General features: G+C 51.0%; 1 protein-coding gene across 5 annotated transcripts in view; it reads right to left on the bottom strand.

Moving 5' to 3' along the window:
• Positions 1–1,895: 1,895 nt before the first annotated feature.
• CSTPP1 (centriolar satellite-associated tubulin polyglutamylase complex regulator 1) overlaps positions 1,896–18,025 on the bottom strand; it is a 220,960-nt gene continuing 204,830 nt past the window's right edge. For 2 of the 5 annotated variants that reach the window (XM_008968125.6, XM_008968124.3), the window contains 5 exons: positions 8,839–8,924; positions 6,883–7,078; positions 6,179–6,288; positions 2,950–3,013; positions 1,896–2,676 (listed from right to left, as the gene is read on the bottom strand). In XM_008968125.6, the coding sequence (XP_008966373.2) occupies positions 2,502–2,676; positions 2,950–3,013; positions 6,179–6,288; positions 6,883–7,078; positions 8,839–8,924 (631 nt within the window). In that variant the 3' untranslated portion in view covers positions 1,896–2,501. Of the gene's footprint in view, positions 4,468–6,178; positions 6,289–6,882; positions 7,079–8,838; positions 8,925–18,025 lie in introns of all 5 variants that reach the window. The other 3 variants (XM_034932501.3, XM_034932500.3, XM_034932502.4) reach the window with 3 other exon arrangements.

Raw genomic sequence — 18,025 nt, 5'->3', positions numbered from 1 at the left:
CTTCGACCTCACCACCCTGTGGCACGCAGAGGAAAGGGCTGGCATTAGTTGGCCCTTTAACTCGCTGGCTGAGGGCGAGCGAGCAACCTCAGCAGTCCTGCCCCTTGTCACAGCAGTAGGCTTGACTGGGGATGGGTTTCAGTGGAGTTTAAGAAATATTTAACGCCGGGTACAGTGGCTCATGGCTGTCATCCCAGCACTTTGGGAGGCTGAGGCGGGTGGATCACTTGAGGCTAGGAGTTTGAAACCAGCCTGGCCAACATGGTGAGACCCCATTTCTACTAAAAATACAAAATTAGCGGGGTGGGGGGGGGGTGTGGTGCATGCCTGTAATCCTAGCTACTCAGGAGGCTGAAGCAGAAGTCACTTGAACCCGGGAGGCAGAGGTTGCAGTGAGACTAGATCGCGCCACTGCACCCCAGCTTGGGTGACAAAGTGAGACCCTGTCTCAAAAAAGAAAAAATTACATATATATACATACACACACATACTCTTAGACGTTAATGGGACCCTTTAAATTTAGGGAAGAAAAGGTGTGTGTTTGTGTGTAAATCCTTAGCTTGGCCACCCCTTTCTATTGGGGGCTTCTGAAACATCTCTGTGCCACCTTAGGAGTCCTCACGGTAGTTACAGACCACTGGTCTGGGAAGTGGATGATTAGAAAGGATGGGCAGAGGGAGCCAGGGGGCTGTAAGCCAGGGATTTGCAGAGTGTAGGTTTGGGACTCATTCAGCTTTGGGATCATCTGGAATTTCTGGACTCCATCCCAAGTTGATAGAGTTAGACTCTCTGGAGCTTGGTAATTTGCATCGTCAGTAGACTTTCCTGTGATTCTGAGGACACCAGGATTTGAGAACCATGTCTCTTATGGGCTGTGCATCATTGTGGGCCTACAGAGCTCATCACGCAGCCTGAGCTTTTTTTTTTTTTTTTTTTTTTTTTTAAGATGGTCTCATTCTGTCAGTCACTCAGACGGGAGTGCAGTGGCACGATCATGGCTCACTGCAGCCTCAACCTCCTGGGTTCAAGTGATCCACCTCGGTCTCCCAAGTAGCTGGGACTACAGGTGCAAGCTACCATGCCTGGCTAAGGTTATTTTGTAGAGATAGGGTCCTACTATGTTTCCCAGGGTGGTCCTGAACTCCTGGGCTCAAGCAGTTGGCCCACCTTGGCCTCCCAAAGTTCTGGGATTACAGGCAATGAGCCACTGCATCCTGGAGCAGCTTCGGGGCTGGAATGCCTAGTCTTGGCCTCAGCTCTGCAGGGGTTTGGGAGGCAGTTCCTGTAATGATCCGTTCTGGGAGGCAGTTCCTGTAATGATCCGTTCTGGGTAGGGATGAGCCCAAGGAAATGTGTATGCCTAGTAGTGGTGACATCCACCTTCAGAGGAGGCAGTCCTGTTCTGCTTGGGCTTCTGGGTGGGTTTTGCTTTCCTGGGGACCCCGCCCCTGCAGCCCTCAATCCAAAGAAGTTGAAGACACTTGTCCTTACCTGCCTCCAGTCTTGGCTGGGATGTGTCTGCCCCAGGCTGTGTCTGTCTTTCACAGCTGCATCCCACTGTTCTAACCCCAAGCAGATGCTTGGCAAATGTTGACTGAAACCCTGGCTGGAAGGCTGTGCAGTATTAACCCTTTATGGCCACGGTCTTTAAAGTTATGGGAACCTGGCCTTGAACCCTCTGAACCTGTTTCCTGAAGGCCGTTCCAGCTGTGAGCACTTTTCCTCTGGAAGGTTGCTCTTGTGCGAAGCTAGGCCCCTCTGCTCGTTGTCTGAGGCAGGTCCCCAGGTCTGAGTGGGCCACTGGCCTCTACCTCCTAGTCCTGCCAGAAAAGCACCGAAAACCCAAACTCCCCCTCTCCCTTCTCCCCTCAGCCTAGGAGCTTTAGACTTACCAGTTACCAGACACGAGGGACTTTATTCGTTTCACATGTTTGTTTAGCTATTAGACACAAAGGGGTCAAGACTTGAAGCAGTTTTTGCAAGTGAAATCATCTTCTGGCCCACCCTTCATATTACCAAGGCTACTGGCTGTTCTCCAACAGGCCACAGCGGTTATGTCCTCCTGGTACTTGCGTCGCAGGTGTCACCCTTGATGGTGCAAGGCCCTGCGTGGCTATTCGGGTTCTCCCCCTTAATGGAGTTGCTGTGAGGAGATGAACCTTATTGGGGGACCCGCAGAGGCTGGCTCAGAAGAGACTGCTCTTGTTAGGAGGACTAACAGGCTACGGCTTGATAAGGTGGCCTCAGCACAGTCTGTCAGCTTGGGGCCTAAGTGAAGTTCACAGGCTGATTGATAGGGCCAGGGGGAGCAGGCCATTCACCTTCCGGGGCCACTGGCGGGGCTGATCATCAGAGCCCCTCTGGCTGGTCTTGGGGCTGTTATTCACCTTGTCAGCAGCAGAGGGCAGCACAGCAAGGTGCTGGAGAGGAGGCTGGGTGGGCACACCAAGGGCTGGGTGGGAGCAGGTACAGGGCGCTGCGGGCAGGACCCTTTGGACTCCTCAAGTCTCCGACTCGTCTGTCTCTTCAGTGGAGGCATCACTCTCTCCATCCACTTTTCGGGAATGATGGAGAGGTCTCCAGGGAGAGCCAACCCGGGGAGGGGTCCGGGAAGGCAGGCAACTGGCCTCTGGACTGGCTGTGACCGAGTTGACCAGGCCTGGGACCTGGGCCAGCCTGAGGAAGGGAAGAAGCCTGGAGGGCAGCGAGAGGCCTCCTGTCCAGAGAGCAGGGCCTCCATGCCCACTCTTAACACTAGGGTAAACCCCTGGGCTGCAGCCCCCAAAGGACTCAGAGGGAGGGACACCTCAGGCCTCCACTGGCCCCCAGACCCTTCCCTGGCAGATGCGGGATGTTACAGACAAGTGGTGTTGGCCCCAGATGGGGCGCAGCCGTGTCCGACCCGTCTGGCCCCCACAAGGGGGCAGCATCCTCCCACTTGACACTTACAGCCGTTCCAGCTCTTCATCCATTGCTGGGTCGTGCATCAGATCCCCCTTATCAGGCAAAGCTCCTAGGAGATCATTGGGGGCACAGTAGTTAATCTGAGGGCCCTTCAGCCAGGCAACAGATTCCTCCATGCCCCTCACCTTCACGGCTGCCTGTTCTGACCCTGCGAGGGCCGATCTAAAGATCTGAGGACTGCTACAGGGGCCAAGAACAGTCACGGAGCAGGAAGGTGCTCGCTGTTGCTTGATACATTTATTGAATCCCACTGCCTACTTTCCCTGCCTGGGGCAGACACCACAGCCAAGGAGTGTGGTGATCCCCTTCCAACACCAGGTGGTGGTTGTGACCTGGTGCTGGGAGTTGAGTTCTTCCTTGAGGCCTCAGGTACTGGGCTGAAAAGGATATGGTCCAGGCTAAGCCCAAAGGTCAGACATTACCTAATTTTGTGTCCCTAAATCAGGATGACCCCACTTTGGAGACAGATGGTTAAAAAAAAAAATGCTGCCTCTGCTTCTCCAAGGAGGATCCCAGGGGCAAGAGGAGAAGGCTGGGTCAGGGCCAGAATTAACCCGGCACAGGCAGATTTCCCCTTTTTCCAAATCTTTTTCAGATGATGCCTCCTGGCCCCTCTTGCCCTAAGTTAGTGGTTTTCAAAGTGCATCTCATAGAACCCTCTCATTTGTGGGGTGCCCTGGGGACTAAGGGAACAGGGCTGACCTCCGTGACGCGTCAACCAGCGTATCTCCAGATTTCTATTTCATACGCTGGAGATGCAGGTGAGGCCTGAGACCACATGCTTCTTTCTGTCTCCCATTCCATCCAACCACCCAATGTTAGTGTGCAGTAAAAGTGGTTGAATCAGAGTGACTTCTTTTTTTTTTTTTTTTTTTTGAGACAGAGTTTTGCTTTGTCACCCAGGCTGGAGTGCAGTGATCATGGCTCACTGCAGCCTCGACCTCCCATGCCCAAGCGATCTTCCCACCTCAGCCTCCTGTGTAGCTGAGACCAATGGTACATGCCACCACACCCAGCTAATTTTTTTTTTTTTTTCTAAAGAGACGGGGTTCTCCCTATATTGCCCAGGCTGGTCAATGCTGGGAATTCAGGTGGAGCCACCATGTCTGGCTATTAGTGTTTATTTATTTGATGGAGTTTCGCTCTTGTTGTCCAGGCTGAAATGCAATGGTGCGATCTTGGCTCACTGCAACCTCCGCCTCCCTGGTTCAAGTGATTCTTCTGTCTCAGCCTCCCCAGTAGCAGGAATTACAGGCATGTGCCACCACAACTGGCTAATTTTGTATTTTCAGTAGAGACGGGGTTTCTCCATGTTGGCCAGGCTGGTCTCGAACTCCTGACCTCAGGTGATCCGCCGCCTCGGCCTCCCAAAGTGCTAGGATTACAGGCGTGAGCCACCACACCCAGCCAGTGTCCTTTTTAAAGGCCCTTAGAAAAGGGGGATGAGGTTACTTCAGGCTGTGACCCAGTTGCTAATTGGCTTCTCCTTCCTAGTGGCTGCTACTGGTGGGAAGAAAGGGTGGTCATAACTAGGAGTATGAAAGAACACCAGGGCAGATCCCACCCGCCTCCCCCTTACTCTTGATTCCTGACTCTCGCCTGTTTTTGTTTTTTTTTTCTTTTTTGAGACTGTCTTGCTCTGTCGCACAGGCTGGCGTGCAATGGCATGATCTCGGCTCACCGCAACCTCCGCCTTCTGGGCTCAACCGATTCTCATGCCTCAGCCTCCCGAGTAGCTGGGATTACAGGTGCGGGCCACTATACCCAGCTAATTTTTGTATTTTCAGTAGTGATGGGGTTTCACCATGTTGGTCAGGCTGGTCTTGAACTCCTGACCTTAGGTGATCCACCTGCCTCAGCCTCCCAAAGTGCTGGGATTACAGGCGTGAGGCACCACGCCTGGCCTGTCAATTGCCTCCTTTCTAGTCTTAGTCCAGTGGGTAACCTTGGCTACCAACTTCAGTTAGTTGAGGGCTCCCCAGACCTGTGTGTGCCCCAAGCACTGACTCAGAATAACCAGGCTGTGGGTGGCATGCAGTTCAGCCTGCTGGGGTTTGTGCTTGTGTATCCCAGAGCATCCCTGGCTAACTGTATATTGTGTAAGATAAAAAATATAAAGCATCCAGCACAGTACTTAGCCTGCTGTGGTTGGCATTTAGTGAATGTTAACTTTCCTTCCCTTAATCCCATTCCCTCAACTGGCAAAAGGAAGGGGGATGCTGTGTGTCTTTTCCTTGAGACTCAGGCACCTGGGATCCCAAGCACAGCAGGAGGATCTCTCGAGACACAAAAAAGAACTCCTTGCTGGGCGTAGTGGCTCACAACTGTAATCCCAGTACTTTGGGAGAGCAAGGTGAGGGGATCCCTTGAGCCCAGGAGTTTGAAACCAGCCTGGGCAACATGGTGAAACCCAGTCTGTACAAAAAACACAAAAATTTTCCAAGATGATGGCGCATGCCTGTAGTCCCAGCTACTAGGGAGGCTGAGGTGAGAGCATCACTTGAGCCCGGGAGGTCGAGGCTGCAGTGAGCTGAGATTGTACACAGCACTCCAGCCTGGGCAACAGAGCGAGACTCTGTCCCAAAATAAAAAAAAAAACAAAAAACCTTAAACTGTAGTAGAATGGAGGCTTACTGGCTCTTCTCTTAGGAGAGCAGTGGCTGTGGGAGGAGGAACAGTGGGGTGGGTGGAGAAGGCTCAGTGAAAAAAAACAGCAGGCAGGAAAAACTGGGCCACTGCAGACTTCCCCTACTTTTGTTTTTCTCCCTTTCAGATTAATCAGATTTTTTTTTTCAGCTTGGAAAAAAGGTCTCCGCAGACACACCTTTGCCCTGTTTATAAATGGGATTCAGGTCTCTTTGATATATAATCTCTAGCGTCACTGAGTAAATAGTCCTGTGTCTGCCCGACCTGCAGGCCGCTCCCCAAAGCAGAGCTGGGGTTCTCTGAGGAGGGGCTGGGCGCTTCTGCTATGGGGAGGTGGTTTCATGTTGGGGCAGGGCTGCAGGCAGGGAGGGCTGTCCCCTACCATGGGAATGTGTAAGAGCCATGTTTTGTCGCCATATTCCTGCTCCCTGGGATTGAGTCCGGCCCTGGGAAGTCAAGGCAGAGATGGTGATGCCCCTTCCCCCCTGGAGCCGTGTTGCTAACAGAGGCCAGCTGCTCCCTGTGTTGTGCGGCAGGAGAGGCTGACGGCTGCTTAGCTCTGACTTACCGAGGGCTTGGTTGATTCCATGGTGCTTTGAGAGAGCCATGAGGAATCCATAGAAGGTCAGTCTCTGAACATTGCTGAGGGCCTCTTTGACAAGTGCTGGGGGTGGGCAGCTAAGAAGGAGAGATGCCACATTCAGAGCCTAGCCAGCCTCAGGGCCACCTCTGCATCCATACTTTCAGGTTCATGAGGATACCCACAGCCAAGCCAGGGACCTGCCTTGGGAGCCCCAAGGCCCTGGGGGATCAGGCCTTCACTATGGTCAGGAGGGGCTGGCATGTTCACTAACTGGTGCTTTCACCGGGGTGGGGAGTGGGGGTGGGAAATGGCTACAGGAAACCAAACCTGTTGCTCAGTCCCTAAGGGTACTTGTGCCACACAGGACAGCTTACCCCTCTCTTTGTGTAGAAAAGTTTTATACAAGGAGTACTCTTTCCTTCTCTCTAAAATGTTAAGGCCAGTCTGTCACCCAGTAAATTGGTCAACTACAGTGGTCTTGCCTGAGTGAAAGCAGTCCTTTTGAAGTGAGCTAATTGAGAGCCTTTCAGTCAACAACTGGTTTGGGGGCAAATGGCACTGTTACATTATGACCAGCAAGGGCTCTAGAATGCCTGGGCTGCGCAGAACATCCTGCGGAGCTCTGTTCCGCAGCCAGCAGTCCGACCCCCTGGGGCTGGGGGGCTGGGGGCTGCATGCCCGTTCCTCACCTGTACTTGTGCCGATCACACAGGTTTTCCAGACACTGGTAGAACAGCGACGCCTCCACGCCCTCCAGCATGCCGGCCTCGCCCAAGGCAGGTCGTTGGCGGTGCTGCCCACTGGACGACGTCGGCACAATCACTGTGTTGGGGTTCTTGCCTGACAGCAGGTCCTCATAGATGGCAGCCACACTGTCCAGGAATTCTGGAACCGTGGGGGTGGGGTGTGGGTGTGGACGGCTCAGGCAGGGAGGACATGTTTTGTCTGTTCACTATGTCCTCCCTTCTCTGTCAGCCCAGTTCCACACCAGCCTCAGTGCTCAGGGCATGGTGTCCTGAGAGCAGAAGTTCTCAACCTTGTTTGACAACACATTGATGAGAGATGACACTAATCTGTGTTTTTGCTCAAATGTCCCATCCTTGGCTCAGTTGTTCCTGGACCAGGTGAGACCTGCCACTGCACACTTTCATAGCACCATAGGCTTTTTTTTTTCTGGCACTTAGCCAGTGAGGAGCTTTCTGTGTCATTAATTGTCTAATCTGTCTCCTTGCTGGAATGCACAAAGGCGGGGTCATGCCTTGTTGGCCTCTCCTGCCTAGCACTGTGCTTGGCACATATTAAGGCCATAAATATTTTTTGGAGGAGTGAACATGAGTATGCTCCCACTGGTAAGCCCCATGTTGTGTGGCCACCTGCCTCTCTACCTCAAGAAAGCGTGTTGGAATAACAGCGAGGAACAGAGAAAGCCTGAAAGCTGCTGATGAGTCAGTCATTTGAAATGGTTTTCAAATTTCGTAGTTGAGCCATTGTTAGAACTGCTGACTTATGGCCCATCTCGTCTCTACACACACCGCTGGGCAGTGTCAGTAATGCTCCCAGCCCAATGTGGTGGCTGTCCCATCCCTCTGGGGGTGCTGTGAGAAGAGGGCTGGGGAGACAGTGAGGGGAAAATGTTCTCCCAGACATGGCTGCTCCTTCTCTAGGGCCCAAGAGCTTCAGAGAAATGGGAAATGACTGGTGCTGCTAAGAGCAGGTGGCGAGACCCCAGGCTCCAGCCCCTAACTGTACAGCCCTTGGGCTGCCATCAAGTAAACAGAATGTGGCGCCCAAATGAGGCCAGGGCTGGCTGGGGACACCAGTTGGCAGGAAGGCCACCTCTAGGATCTAAGGACAGCCTTCTATTTACTGGAAGAGCCTGTTTTAAGCAAGTTTGTTTATGAACACAGTCAGCAATTTGTAAACCCGGCACTCCATTTGATGTCTCTGTGGGTGAGCTGGTGTATATTTATATTTATTTGTCTATATTTATTCCATCTGATTCCAGAGAGACTTAAGGGTGCAGCTGGGTGAATTGGGGAGCAGAGTGGGAGTGTGACAAAGGACTGGTGTATGCTTTTTTAAAGCTGTGGGGTGGAGGAGAATGTGCACCCAAACGCACGATCAGTTGCCAAGGGAGAGACCCTTGAAGGCAGTAAAATAGCAGCGAGGTTGGGAACGCTGGCTTTGGAGTCAGCCTTCAGGTCTGGTCTCCACCACTTATGAGCTGCATGACTGGCTACTACTTCTGTGAGCTTGTCTCTGAAAGGACTCTCTCTCAAGGCTGTTGTCAAGATTAAAATCAGTGCTGTGCCTGGGACATAGTAAGTTTTCAGTAAGCAGTGAATGCTGTGGATGCTATGGATGTTGTTATTGTCATTATCACTTAAACTGATTTGTTGCGTTGCTGACTGAAAACACTGCGGTGTTCAGTGTCTTCAGGAGGCTGAGGAAGTCGGCTCTGCAGACTGAATCTTGTGACCACCACTGAACGCTAGACATCCTGTTAGCGACTCGCAGTGAAGCACGCCCCCAAAGGAAGTGGGGAAGAGAAACGTGTGTGCCAGGCACACAGATGGGCAGGGCAGCAGGGCGGGACAGGGAGACAGGGTCCTGTGCGGAGCCAGATGGAGCCCCGGAACACTCACCTGAGTAGTAAAACTGGATCTGGAAGGCAAAGAGGAAATCTGAAAAAGACATCAAGCAGTCCATGGCATCGTCCATGAGCACAATCCTGAAGGGGAAAGAGAGAGAATCTGAGAGAGAGAATGGGGGAGAGGTTTAAGGAGGGGAGGGAGAGAGGGAGAGGGAGGAAGGGAAAAGTGCGGGGGAGAGGGAGAGAGAGAGCTGTTCCTGGGCCGCCAGTCTCCCCTGGGGCAGCAGGACATTTAGGAGAGGGCTCCCAAAAGCAAGCTCCTCCCAGTCACCTCACTGCTCCATCAATTGGACTCTGCCACCAAACTGAACTGACCACACTGTACCCAGAGCGGGCTCCCGGTTCAGTCTCAGTGGCACCAGCTAGCGGATGGAGCATGGGCAGGGGGTGGCGAGGAGAGGGTGCAACTGTAATGCAGCCAAGGTTTCTTTTCATATACTTAAGCAGTAAATCCTTTCATTCTGCCGTGAGGACCATTTAGTTCAGAATAAATACAGCTGATCAGAAAAGGCAAAAAGAACAGCTAAGGGGTTTAAAGGGTCTTGGCAAGTGGTACTGAGATTTAATAAGCTACCAAAGGGCCAGAACAGCGACAGACACCGCCACCCTGGGGCACAGATGGCAGACAAGGGGAGAGGGCAAAGAGCTATTGGGGAATCTGCACTTGTGAGGGTCAAAACCCACACTCATCTTGTGCTGCCGCCCTGCTCCTCCTTGCATCCATGTTCACAGGTTGCCCACCCAACAGTTTTCCTGTCTCTAGTCCCTCCCACTGAGGACCCACCTCACAGGAAGAAAACCGTCTGACTCATAAAGGGATCCGACCAAGGCTATGTTCATCCTCCGCTCAGCACCTCATCTGAGCCAGGACAAGAAGAGAAGGAAACGAGCGCTTGCTGGGCTCCATCACATGCCAGGCAGGCGCCAAGCTATCAGATGGGGTGGGGCGGGCCCCCAGTCTGTTTCTGATCAGGTCCTTCTGGCTTTATCTTTCTTTCTTTCTTTTTTCAGTTGTTTTTGGCCAGGCGCAGTGGCTCATGCCTGTAATCCCAGCACTTTGGGAGGCCGAGATGGGTGAATCATTTGAGGTCAGGAGTTCGAGACCAGCCTGGCCAACATGGTGAAACCCCACTTCTACTAAAAATAGAAAAATTAGCTGGGCGTGGTGGGCACCTGTAGTCCCAGCTACTCAGGAGGCTGAAGCAGGAGAAGCGCTTGAACCTGGGAGGCGGAGGTTGCAGTGAGCGGAGATCACACCACTGCACTCCAGCCCGGGAGACAGAGAGAGACCCTGTCAAAAAAAACCAAAAAAAGCTTTCTTTTGCTCTCTCGTATTTTTCTAAATCTCTCTCCACTTCCCTGAGTCAGAGGTTTCCCAGACTGGCAACTGGATCAGCCCCAGAGAAAGCCAGGATTGCTCACTGCTGGGGAAAGGGCTTCACAGAGACTACGATATTGTGGTGCCACTCCCTTTGCTGCGATCTTCCTGAAGAGAGACAGTGGTTCCCTGCCTAGTCTTTATTGTAATACAGATAACAATAGAAGCAGGTGCCATTTCCTCAGTACCCTACTGCGTGGCAGGCTATTGAGGTATTTAACTGCATTCGTTAAATTTTATACCACAACAATCCTACAGGTGGGTCTTATTATTTCCATTCTACACGTGAAGAGTCTGAGGCTCAGAGGTCAGCCTGCCAAAGTCACACACACAGCTGGGGAGCTTGCTGGACTCCACAGGCCACACATCTTCCATGAGACCACACTGCCTCTTTGAAAATAAAGCTGCAGAGCAAAAACACTAACATTTTACCTCCTAGTTTCTGTGGCTGATTTATTTTCTTTCTTGTTACTGATATGTTAGGCATCTCCTGGGGAGAACGACAGCTGCCTCCACCACCAGAGTTCAACACTAGAATTCCAGCTGGAAAAAATTCAAGGCTGGAGGGCGGGAAGAAGCAGTGCCGCTGAGGGCCACAAGAGGGTGCCCTGGTCCCTCTGTCAGTAGTTCACAGGACTAAGTGCAGTGCCAAAGGCTAAGTGGTTACCCCATCTCATAACCCAAGGAAAACCCAGGCAGCAGAACAGCTCCCTCCCCACCCAGATGGCAGAATCTGTTTTGACATCTGGATTGAGGGAGCAGGGAGACAGCAGAGAGCGGGCAGCTAGAGAGGACTGGGGTTAGCAAAGACCTCCAAACTGCAGAGGAAGAGTGAGCTCCCCCGGGAGCGCTCAGGGAGCAAGGGCCACCAGCACCTCAAAGCTTTTCCTTGGCAGGCTCAGCAGGGCAGGCAAAGGCTCTGGACATGAGAAGCCACTGACTTTCCTTTACTGCCCTGTTCTCAGGACAGCTGGAGCCCCAATAGTCTAAAGTGAATTACGACAGAACAGCACTGGGCTGTGAATATCCCCAAGCAGGAAACCACCAGGGAGCCCAAGGCTTTCCCCATGTTCCATGGCTTCTGTTGATCATCAGTTGGAACACAACACTCCCATAGCAGCAACTTCCACTTACTATTATTTATTTACATTGTGATATAATGAAACACCATAAAAGTCACCCTTTAAAAGCGTACAATTCAGTTTTTTAGTATATTCACAAAGTAGCACCACTATCACCACTGTCTAATTACAGAAGTTACCTCCATTTGCAATTCTCACCAATAGGCCCATTCCAGAGCCTGCCTCGGAGCAGAAGCTTGAGCTCATACTTCCCAAAGGGCTACCCCTGCCTCGCAGCCTCGCGGAAGCCTTAATGCTGAGTGCCACTAGCATCTTCCTCTTTCAGCCACAGATGGGACTAGAAGCTATAAACAGGGCACACCCTTCCAGCCTCAGAAGTGGTCTGCAGCTTTCTGCTAGGGGCCATCTTGACCTCAAACATCAGCAGTCCCTTTGGAGATGGGCCGTTACAGAAGAGGGGGCGCACACCGTGGGAGGGTAGGAGTGTCCGTCAGAGCAGGGCAGCCCTGCAGGTGCCCTTAATACGGGTAACAATAGAGGCATTTTTTTGTGTGTGTGTCTTGCTCTGTTGCCCAGGCTGGAGTGCAGTGGTGCAGATCGGCTCACTGCAACCTCCGCCTCCTAGGTTCAGGTGATTCTCCTGCCTCAGCCTCCCTAGCAGCTGGGATTACAGATGCCTGTCACCATGCCCGGCTAATTTTTGTATTTTTAGTAGAGACAGGGTTTCACCATGTTGGCCAGGCTGGTCTCGAACTCTTGACCTCAAGTGATCCACCTATAGAGGCAGGTATCTTTCCTGAGTACCCTACCTCATGGCAGGCTATTAAGGCATTTGACTACATTAATTAAATTTTATTCTACAACAGTCCTACGGGTGGGTCTTATTGTTATTTCCATTCTACAGGTGAAGAGTCTGAGGCTCAGAGACTGGGGAGCTGAAACATATGCCGAGCAGGAGGGAGTAGGGGGCGAGTGAAGCAGGTGCAGACAGAGGCGAGGGCTTTCTTTCTGGGGGACATGTGGCTGGATCCCAGCAGCACCTGTATAAAGGACTGAGGGTTTTTTTTTCAACTGCAAGAAGTAAGTCTGGCTACCTTTTAAAAAGCCAAATGGATCCGAGCTTGTGTTAACAGCAACACCGGCTATGACTCTCCTCAACCAGAAACGCTGGGCATACTAGACATCCTGGAAACTTCCCCCCCCGCCACCCTCTGCTCCAAGCCAATCAACCAGTCACCAAGTCCTATCAATGCTATTGCTGAAATTTCTCTTGAATCCATCTACTTCTTTCCACGTCCACAGCCACCATCCTACCCCCAGCCTTCACCTCTCTTTTCTTGATGATGGCATGACCTCCTACCCAGTTTCCCTGCAACTACTCCTCTTGCTTTTTTTTTTTTGAGACGGAGTCTCACTCTGTCACCAGGCTGAAGTGCAGTGGCTCACTGCAACCTCTGCCCCCTAGGTTCAAGCGATTCTCCTGCCTCAGCCTCCCGAGTAGTACTGGCACTACAGGCGTGCGCCAGCATGTCCAGCTAATTTTTGTATTTTAGTAGAGACGGGGTTTCACCATGTTGGCCAGGATGGTCTTGATCTCTTGACCTCATGAGCTGCCCACCTAGGCCTCCCAAAGTGTTGGGATTACAGGCGTGAGCCTTCTTCTAATTGAGTATCCATCCTGTGGGCAGAAAGATTTTCCTAAAATGTGAATGTGACCATTTTACCATTGTGTTGGAAACTCTTCACAGAGGCCGGGCACAGTGGCTCATGCCTGTAATCCCAGCTACTCAAGAGGCTGAGGCTGGAGAATCGCTTGAACCTGGGAGGTGGCCATGTCAGTGAGCCAAGCTTGTGCCACTGCACTCCAGCCTGGATGACAGAGCAAGACTCCATGTCAAAAAAAAAAAAAAAAAAAAAACCTTCACAGTCTTCCCATTGCCCTTAGGACACGTTCCCCCATTTGGATCTGGCCTGTGAGCCAGCTCCATCTGCCCCCTGCCTCCCTCGACTCCCCCACTGCATTCTGGCCACACTAGTCCTTCCATCTTCCCTGAAGCTGTCCTTACTCATGCCTTCCAGACAAGTCTGTCCCTCTAGCCATAATGCTCCCTGTCCCTTCTACCCATGATGCTCCCTGCCCTCCATGCCTCCTCCTCACCTACCGGATATCTCCATATTCTTCAGGCTGAAGACTCCACAGCATCTCTTGGGGAAGATGAAAGAGGAAAGCACCTTTTCTAACCCAGCCTAGAATAGGCCTCCCTGCTACTGGCTTCTGCAGTTCTCGGAAACCTCCTCACACTGTTGTCTTTGTCCTGGGAACATAAGATCTACCAAGTGACACCTCTGTCTCCCTGCTTGTGGCTTGACTCTGGTATGGTGTCTGGCACATAGTAGGCACTCAGTCAACGTCTATTGAATGAAGAAATGCATGAACAAATGAGTGAGAGAAGCCACGGTCCCCTTTTCCTCTGGCCAGGTGACACCTGGAGCAGTTTCTTAATCCCTCTCATAAAGATACTTACAATCTTTATGGAGAATGCAGACATTCAGAGGGATTAAGAAACTTGGCGAAGGTTACAAGCTAGGAGCAAAAGAGCTGTCATTCAAATACTACTACTTTCAGGTCTGGACAGTCCGTTTAAGGGGAGTAAACTAGAGTCCTGGAGAAGAGGGTCAGGCTGATGGACAGTCTAAAAACCAGGATACTGGATAAATGACTGCATTTAGATCTTTTGCTTAGAAGTGAAGACTAGGGAGGAAGTGAAGGCTGAGACCCAACTCTCAAAGGACTGCCTCTTGGGGAGATGCCACGGGGATCTAGAGGTTGGCTCTAGAGACGTTTTCAAGCTGCTTAGTTCTAGGATTGTGGCTGATTTGTAAAGGAATGAGATGTGTATTGCCAGAAATGTTCAAGCAGAAGTTTGAAGGCTCATACTTCCCAAAGGGCTTCTTCCAGCTCTGACAGTGTTGTCCCAAGGGTGGACAGAACTAACAGCTCCTCCTGTTAGTGTTAAATCTAGTGGGGGGACAGTTTGATGTTCAGAGGTCTATGGCTGCAGAAGACTTACTGAAAGGTGCTTTTAATCACACCATATGCTGTGCTGTCTGTCTCCAAATGAATGCTGAGACCATGAAAGTTCTAGGCATCTGTGTCTTTAACCCACCTATGGGATCTTTCTGGCTGTGGGCATCTGCATCTTGCTTTGGAATCTCAGCAGAACTATGGGAAAAGGCAAGCAGGAAGCTCCTGGTCTGTCTTTGCCTCTTTGCCTTTGCCTGCAACCCTTCTATCCCCACAGACAGCTCCTTCCTTCTGAACTCAAGCTCATTGCCACTCCCAGAGGGCTCGGGAAAGAATCTTCTTGGAGACGAGGTCATCCCCATGTGCTGTTTTCCAGTTGCTGGCAGTTGGCTCAACACCCCTTCCTGCCAGAGGCCTTCTGCTAACGTGCCAGCTGCTTCTGACACCTGGAGGTGCCCGGCCGCCCCTGCTTTGAAGTGGAGCCAACAGGGAGCTGCTGCCAGTGAAAATCTGCACAAATCTATTGGATCATGGAGGGACTCTTGCGGACCATGCCTCCGGGCTAGAGAGAGGGACTCTTGGGGAGAAGTAGAGGCACTTTGGTTCAGGCTGTGCTGAGCAGAACCATGTGTGGGGTGGAGCCTAGGACAGGCAACTGGAGTGGAGAAAGAGCACGTGGCTGGTCTGAGAGACTGGCCACTTTCTCCCTCCCCTGCTGACTTCCAGCAGCTGGGATAGGCAGTCTGGCTGGGAGTTCTAAGGGTGCCAAGGAAGCAACAGCTTCCAGCCTGAACCTACTGACTTGCCAACTTCCTATTCACCCCTAATTAGGGTCAGCTTCCCTGGTCTAGTGGCACGGGCTGCACCCGTTTTCCTGAAGTTCTGGATTAGTTGACCCCAGGATTAAGTCCCAGTTCCACTACTCACTGGCCAAGTGACAATTTCCCTCTGAGCCTCAGTTTCCTCATCTGTGAAGAGGATATAATCATAGTTCCTGTTTCCCAGGATTCTTGTGGAGAGTCAGCATGATGATGTTATATATGCTAGTGTCTAACAGGCGCTCAGAATGAGCGCCGGCTGTAATCAGTAAGTATATTCTATCTGGTTTAAAGTGCTGGGAGAGCCCAAAAGAGCAAATAAAAATAGAGCCCAGAGGAAATGCGTGCTGCCAGCATCCACCAGGCAGAGGTCTCAGGCAGAAGCCAGCGATCTAGTTTCCAGTTTACTTTTGGGGGAAGCCAGCCCTCAGCCACGGCCAGAAAGAAGAGCCACTTTCCATGACTGGACTTCTTTGAGGAGGTCACATGACTAGTGTCAGTCATGTGGTGGCTGGAGGGTGTCCCCAAGTCAAGGTGTCAGTCATGGGGTGGCTGAAGGGTGTCCCCAAGTCAAGGTGTCAGTCATGGGGTGGCTGGAGGGTGTCCTCAGGTCAAGGTGTCAGTCATGGGGTGGCTGAAGGGTGTCCCCAGGTCAAGGTGTCAGTCATGGGGTGGCTGAAGGGTGTCCCCATGTCTGTTTGGGCTCACAGTGCACCTCTAGGGTTTTTGTTTGAATGTCAGGGCCATGAGAGAAGCAGCGATGACACGATGTCTGGTTACCTTCTCCAGGTGGGAGGAAAAAGGCCGCTATGAAGGTGTCCTGGGCCATTTCCTGAGGGTTGCTCCTCTTCTGGACTGTGTTGGAGGCACACTCGTGCTGCACAAGCTGCCTCTAGCCTAGGGCCTTGAAGTGGTGTGGGGTGTCCAGGTCATTGCTCTGCCCTAGCTCCAGCCCGCACCTCCAGGGTACCCCAAACCCTACTTGCCCTGAAATGCCTAAGACGCTTGATCCAGAGGGTGTGGGAAACAATATGATGATGATGATAATAATAGTGAATATTCACCAAGGGCTTACTCTGTCAGCACTACACACTCATAAGTTCATTTTCTGCTCGTATTAATCCTATGAGGTCGGTTCAGTGAGTATCTTTATGGAGAACGCAGACATTCAGAGGAATTAAGAAACCTGACGCAGGTTACAAACTAGGAGCGAAAAAGCTATAATTCAAATACAGGCCTCTCTGACGCTAGTCACAGTTCCGAGACCACCTGCAGCCACTTCTGGTAAGAAAGAGTGGACTCTGTGCTGTCCCGTGGTAATGAAGCCTTCCTGCTGCCCCTTTCCCTTCTCCCAGCCTGAGTGTTTGTTAGAGCAGCTGCCCCCAGAAGGACTGGAAGCTTTGGCCTGGGTGCTGCTGCTTCCCTGTAGACAGCCTGAAGGTGTCATTACTCTGGAACCTCCCAAGAAGCCTGAGAGCTAGGGGTGAACTGGTCCACAGACCTTAGAATAAAGACCCAAACCCAATGTATGGCCTGTAAAGCCCCACTTTCCCTCCCTTTGCCCTCAAATGCCTCAAATTCCAGACCTACTGGCTTCTCTTGGTTCCTCCAGACCATCATTGATGAGAGCCTAGCTTCTTTTCCATGCTGCTTACTTTCCCTGAAATGCTTTTTGCTCTCATTGCTCTCTACCTAATCCCCCCGTCATTTTTTATTTAAAGGAAATGTTTAGAACCTCAGAAAACTACAGAGAATAATGTAACAAACACTTGTGTCCCCACTAGCCAATTTTATCAGACCATAACGTCTTACTATCCTTGCTTCAGTTTTTAAAAGCTTTGTAAAATGCAGCATTACATATACCATTTCAGCCACCTGTGCACCCCTCCCTCATCCTATCCTCTACCTTTCTTCCTGGGGGGATCACCATGATTTACTAAAACTTGGGAGTCTAGCATTCCTCTGCATGTCTTTATACTATAATTAACTCATGCAAATGTCTGTGTTCTTAAAACATTATATAGCTTTGTTTTGCTTTTTCTCAAACTCTGTGTCATTCTGTAACTTTGATATTTTGAGATTCATCAGGATTGATGCATATATAGCTATTCATTTTAGCTGCTGGAAAGAATTCCACAACTATGGTATGAATATGCCACACTTTATTCTTTCCTTCAGCAGAGGGACGTGCAGATTGTTCCAATGGCGGCTATTACAAACAATACTGCATGTTTCCTTATTCCCAGGAGTAGCTCTTGAACTTTAAAAATTTGCCTAAATTGTCTGAAAGTAATTGTAACAATTTACACTCCCACACACAGTTTATGAGAGTTCCCACTATTTCACATCCTCACCAATATTTGTATTATGAGACTTTAAAATTTTTGCCAATTTGATAGGTATGAAGTGGTATCTCAATTTAGTTGGGAGTTTCCTGATTACTAGTGAGTGTGGGCATGAAAATATGCCCAAAGGTTTATTACTAATGTTCTTCTGTGCATTGCCTGTTTATATCTTTGGACTATTTTTCTACTGAGATCCTTAATCTTTTTCTTATTGATTTGTAGGAATTCTTTTTTTTTTTTTTTTGAGACAGAGTTTCATTCTTGTTGCCCAGGCTGGAGTGCAGTGGCACGGTTTCGGCTCACTGCAATCTCCACCTCCCGGGTTCAAGTGATTCTCCTGCCTCAGCCTCCCAAGTAGCTGGAATTACAGGCGCCCGCCACCATGCCCGGCTAATTTTTTTGTATTTTTAGTAGAGAGGAGGTTTCACTATGTTGACCAGGCTGGTCTTGAACTCCTGACTTCAGGTGATCCACCCGCCTCGGCCTCCCAAAGTGCTGGGATTACAGGCATGAGCCACTGTGCCCAGCCAA

This window comes from Pan paniscus, chromosome 9, assembly GCF_029289425.2.
Source record: "Pan paniscus chromosome 9, NHGRI_mPanPan1-v2.0_pri, whole genome shotgun sequence".
Classification (NCBI taxonomy): Eukaryota; Metazoa; Chordata; class Mammalia; order Primates; family Hominidae; genus Pan; species Pan paniscus.
The sequence above is the reverse complement of the archived record's forward strand: the minus strand, read 5'-3'. Positions and strand labels throughout refer to the sequence as shown.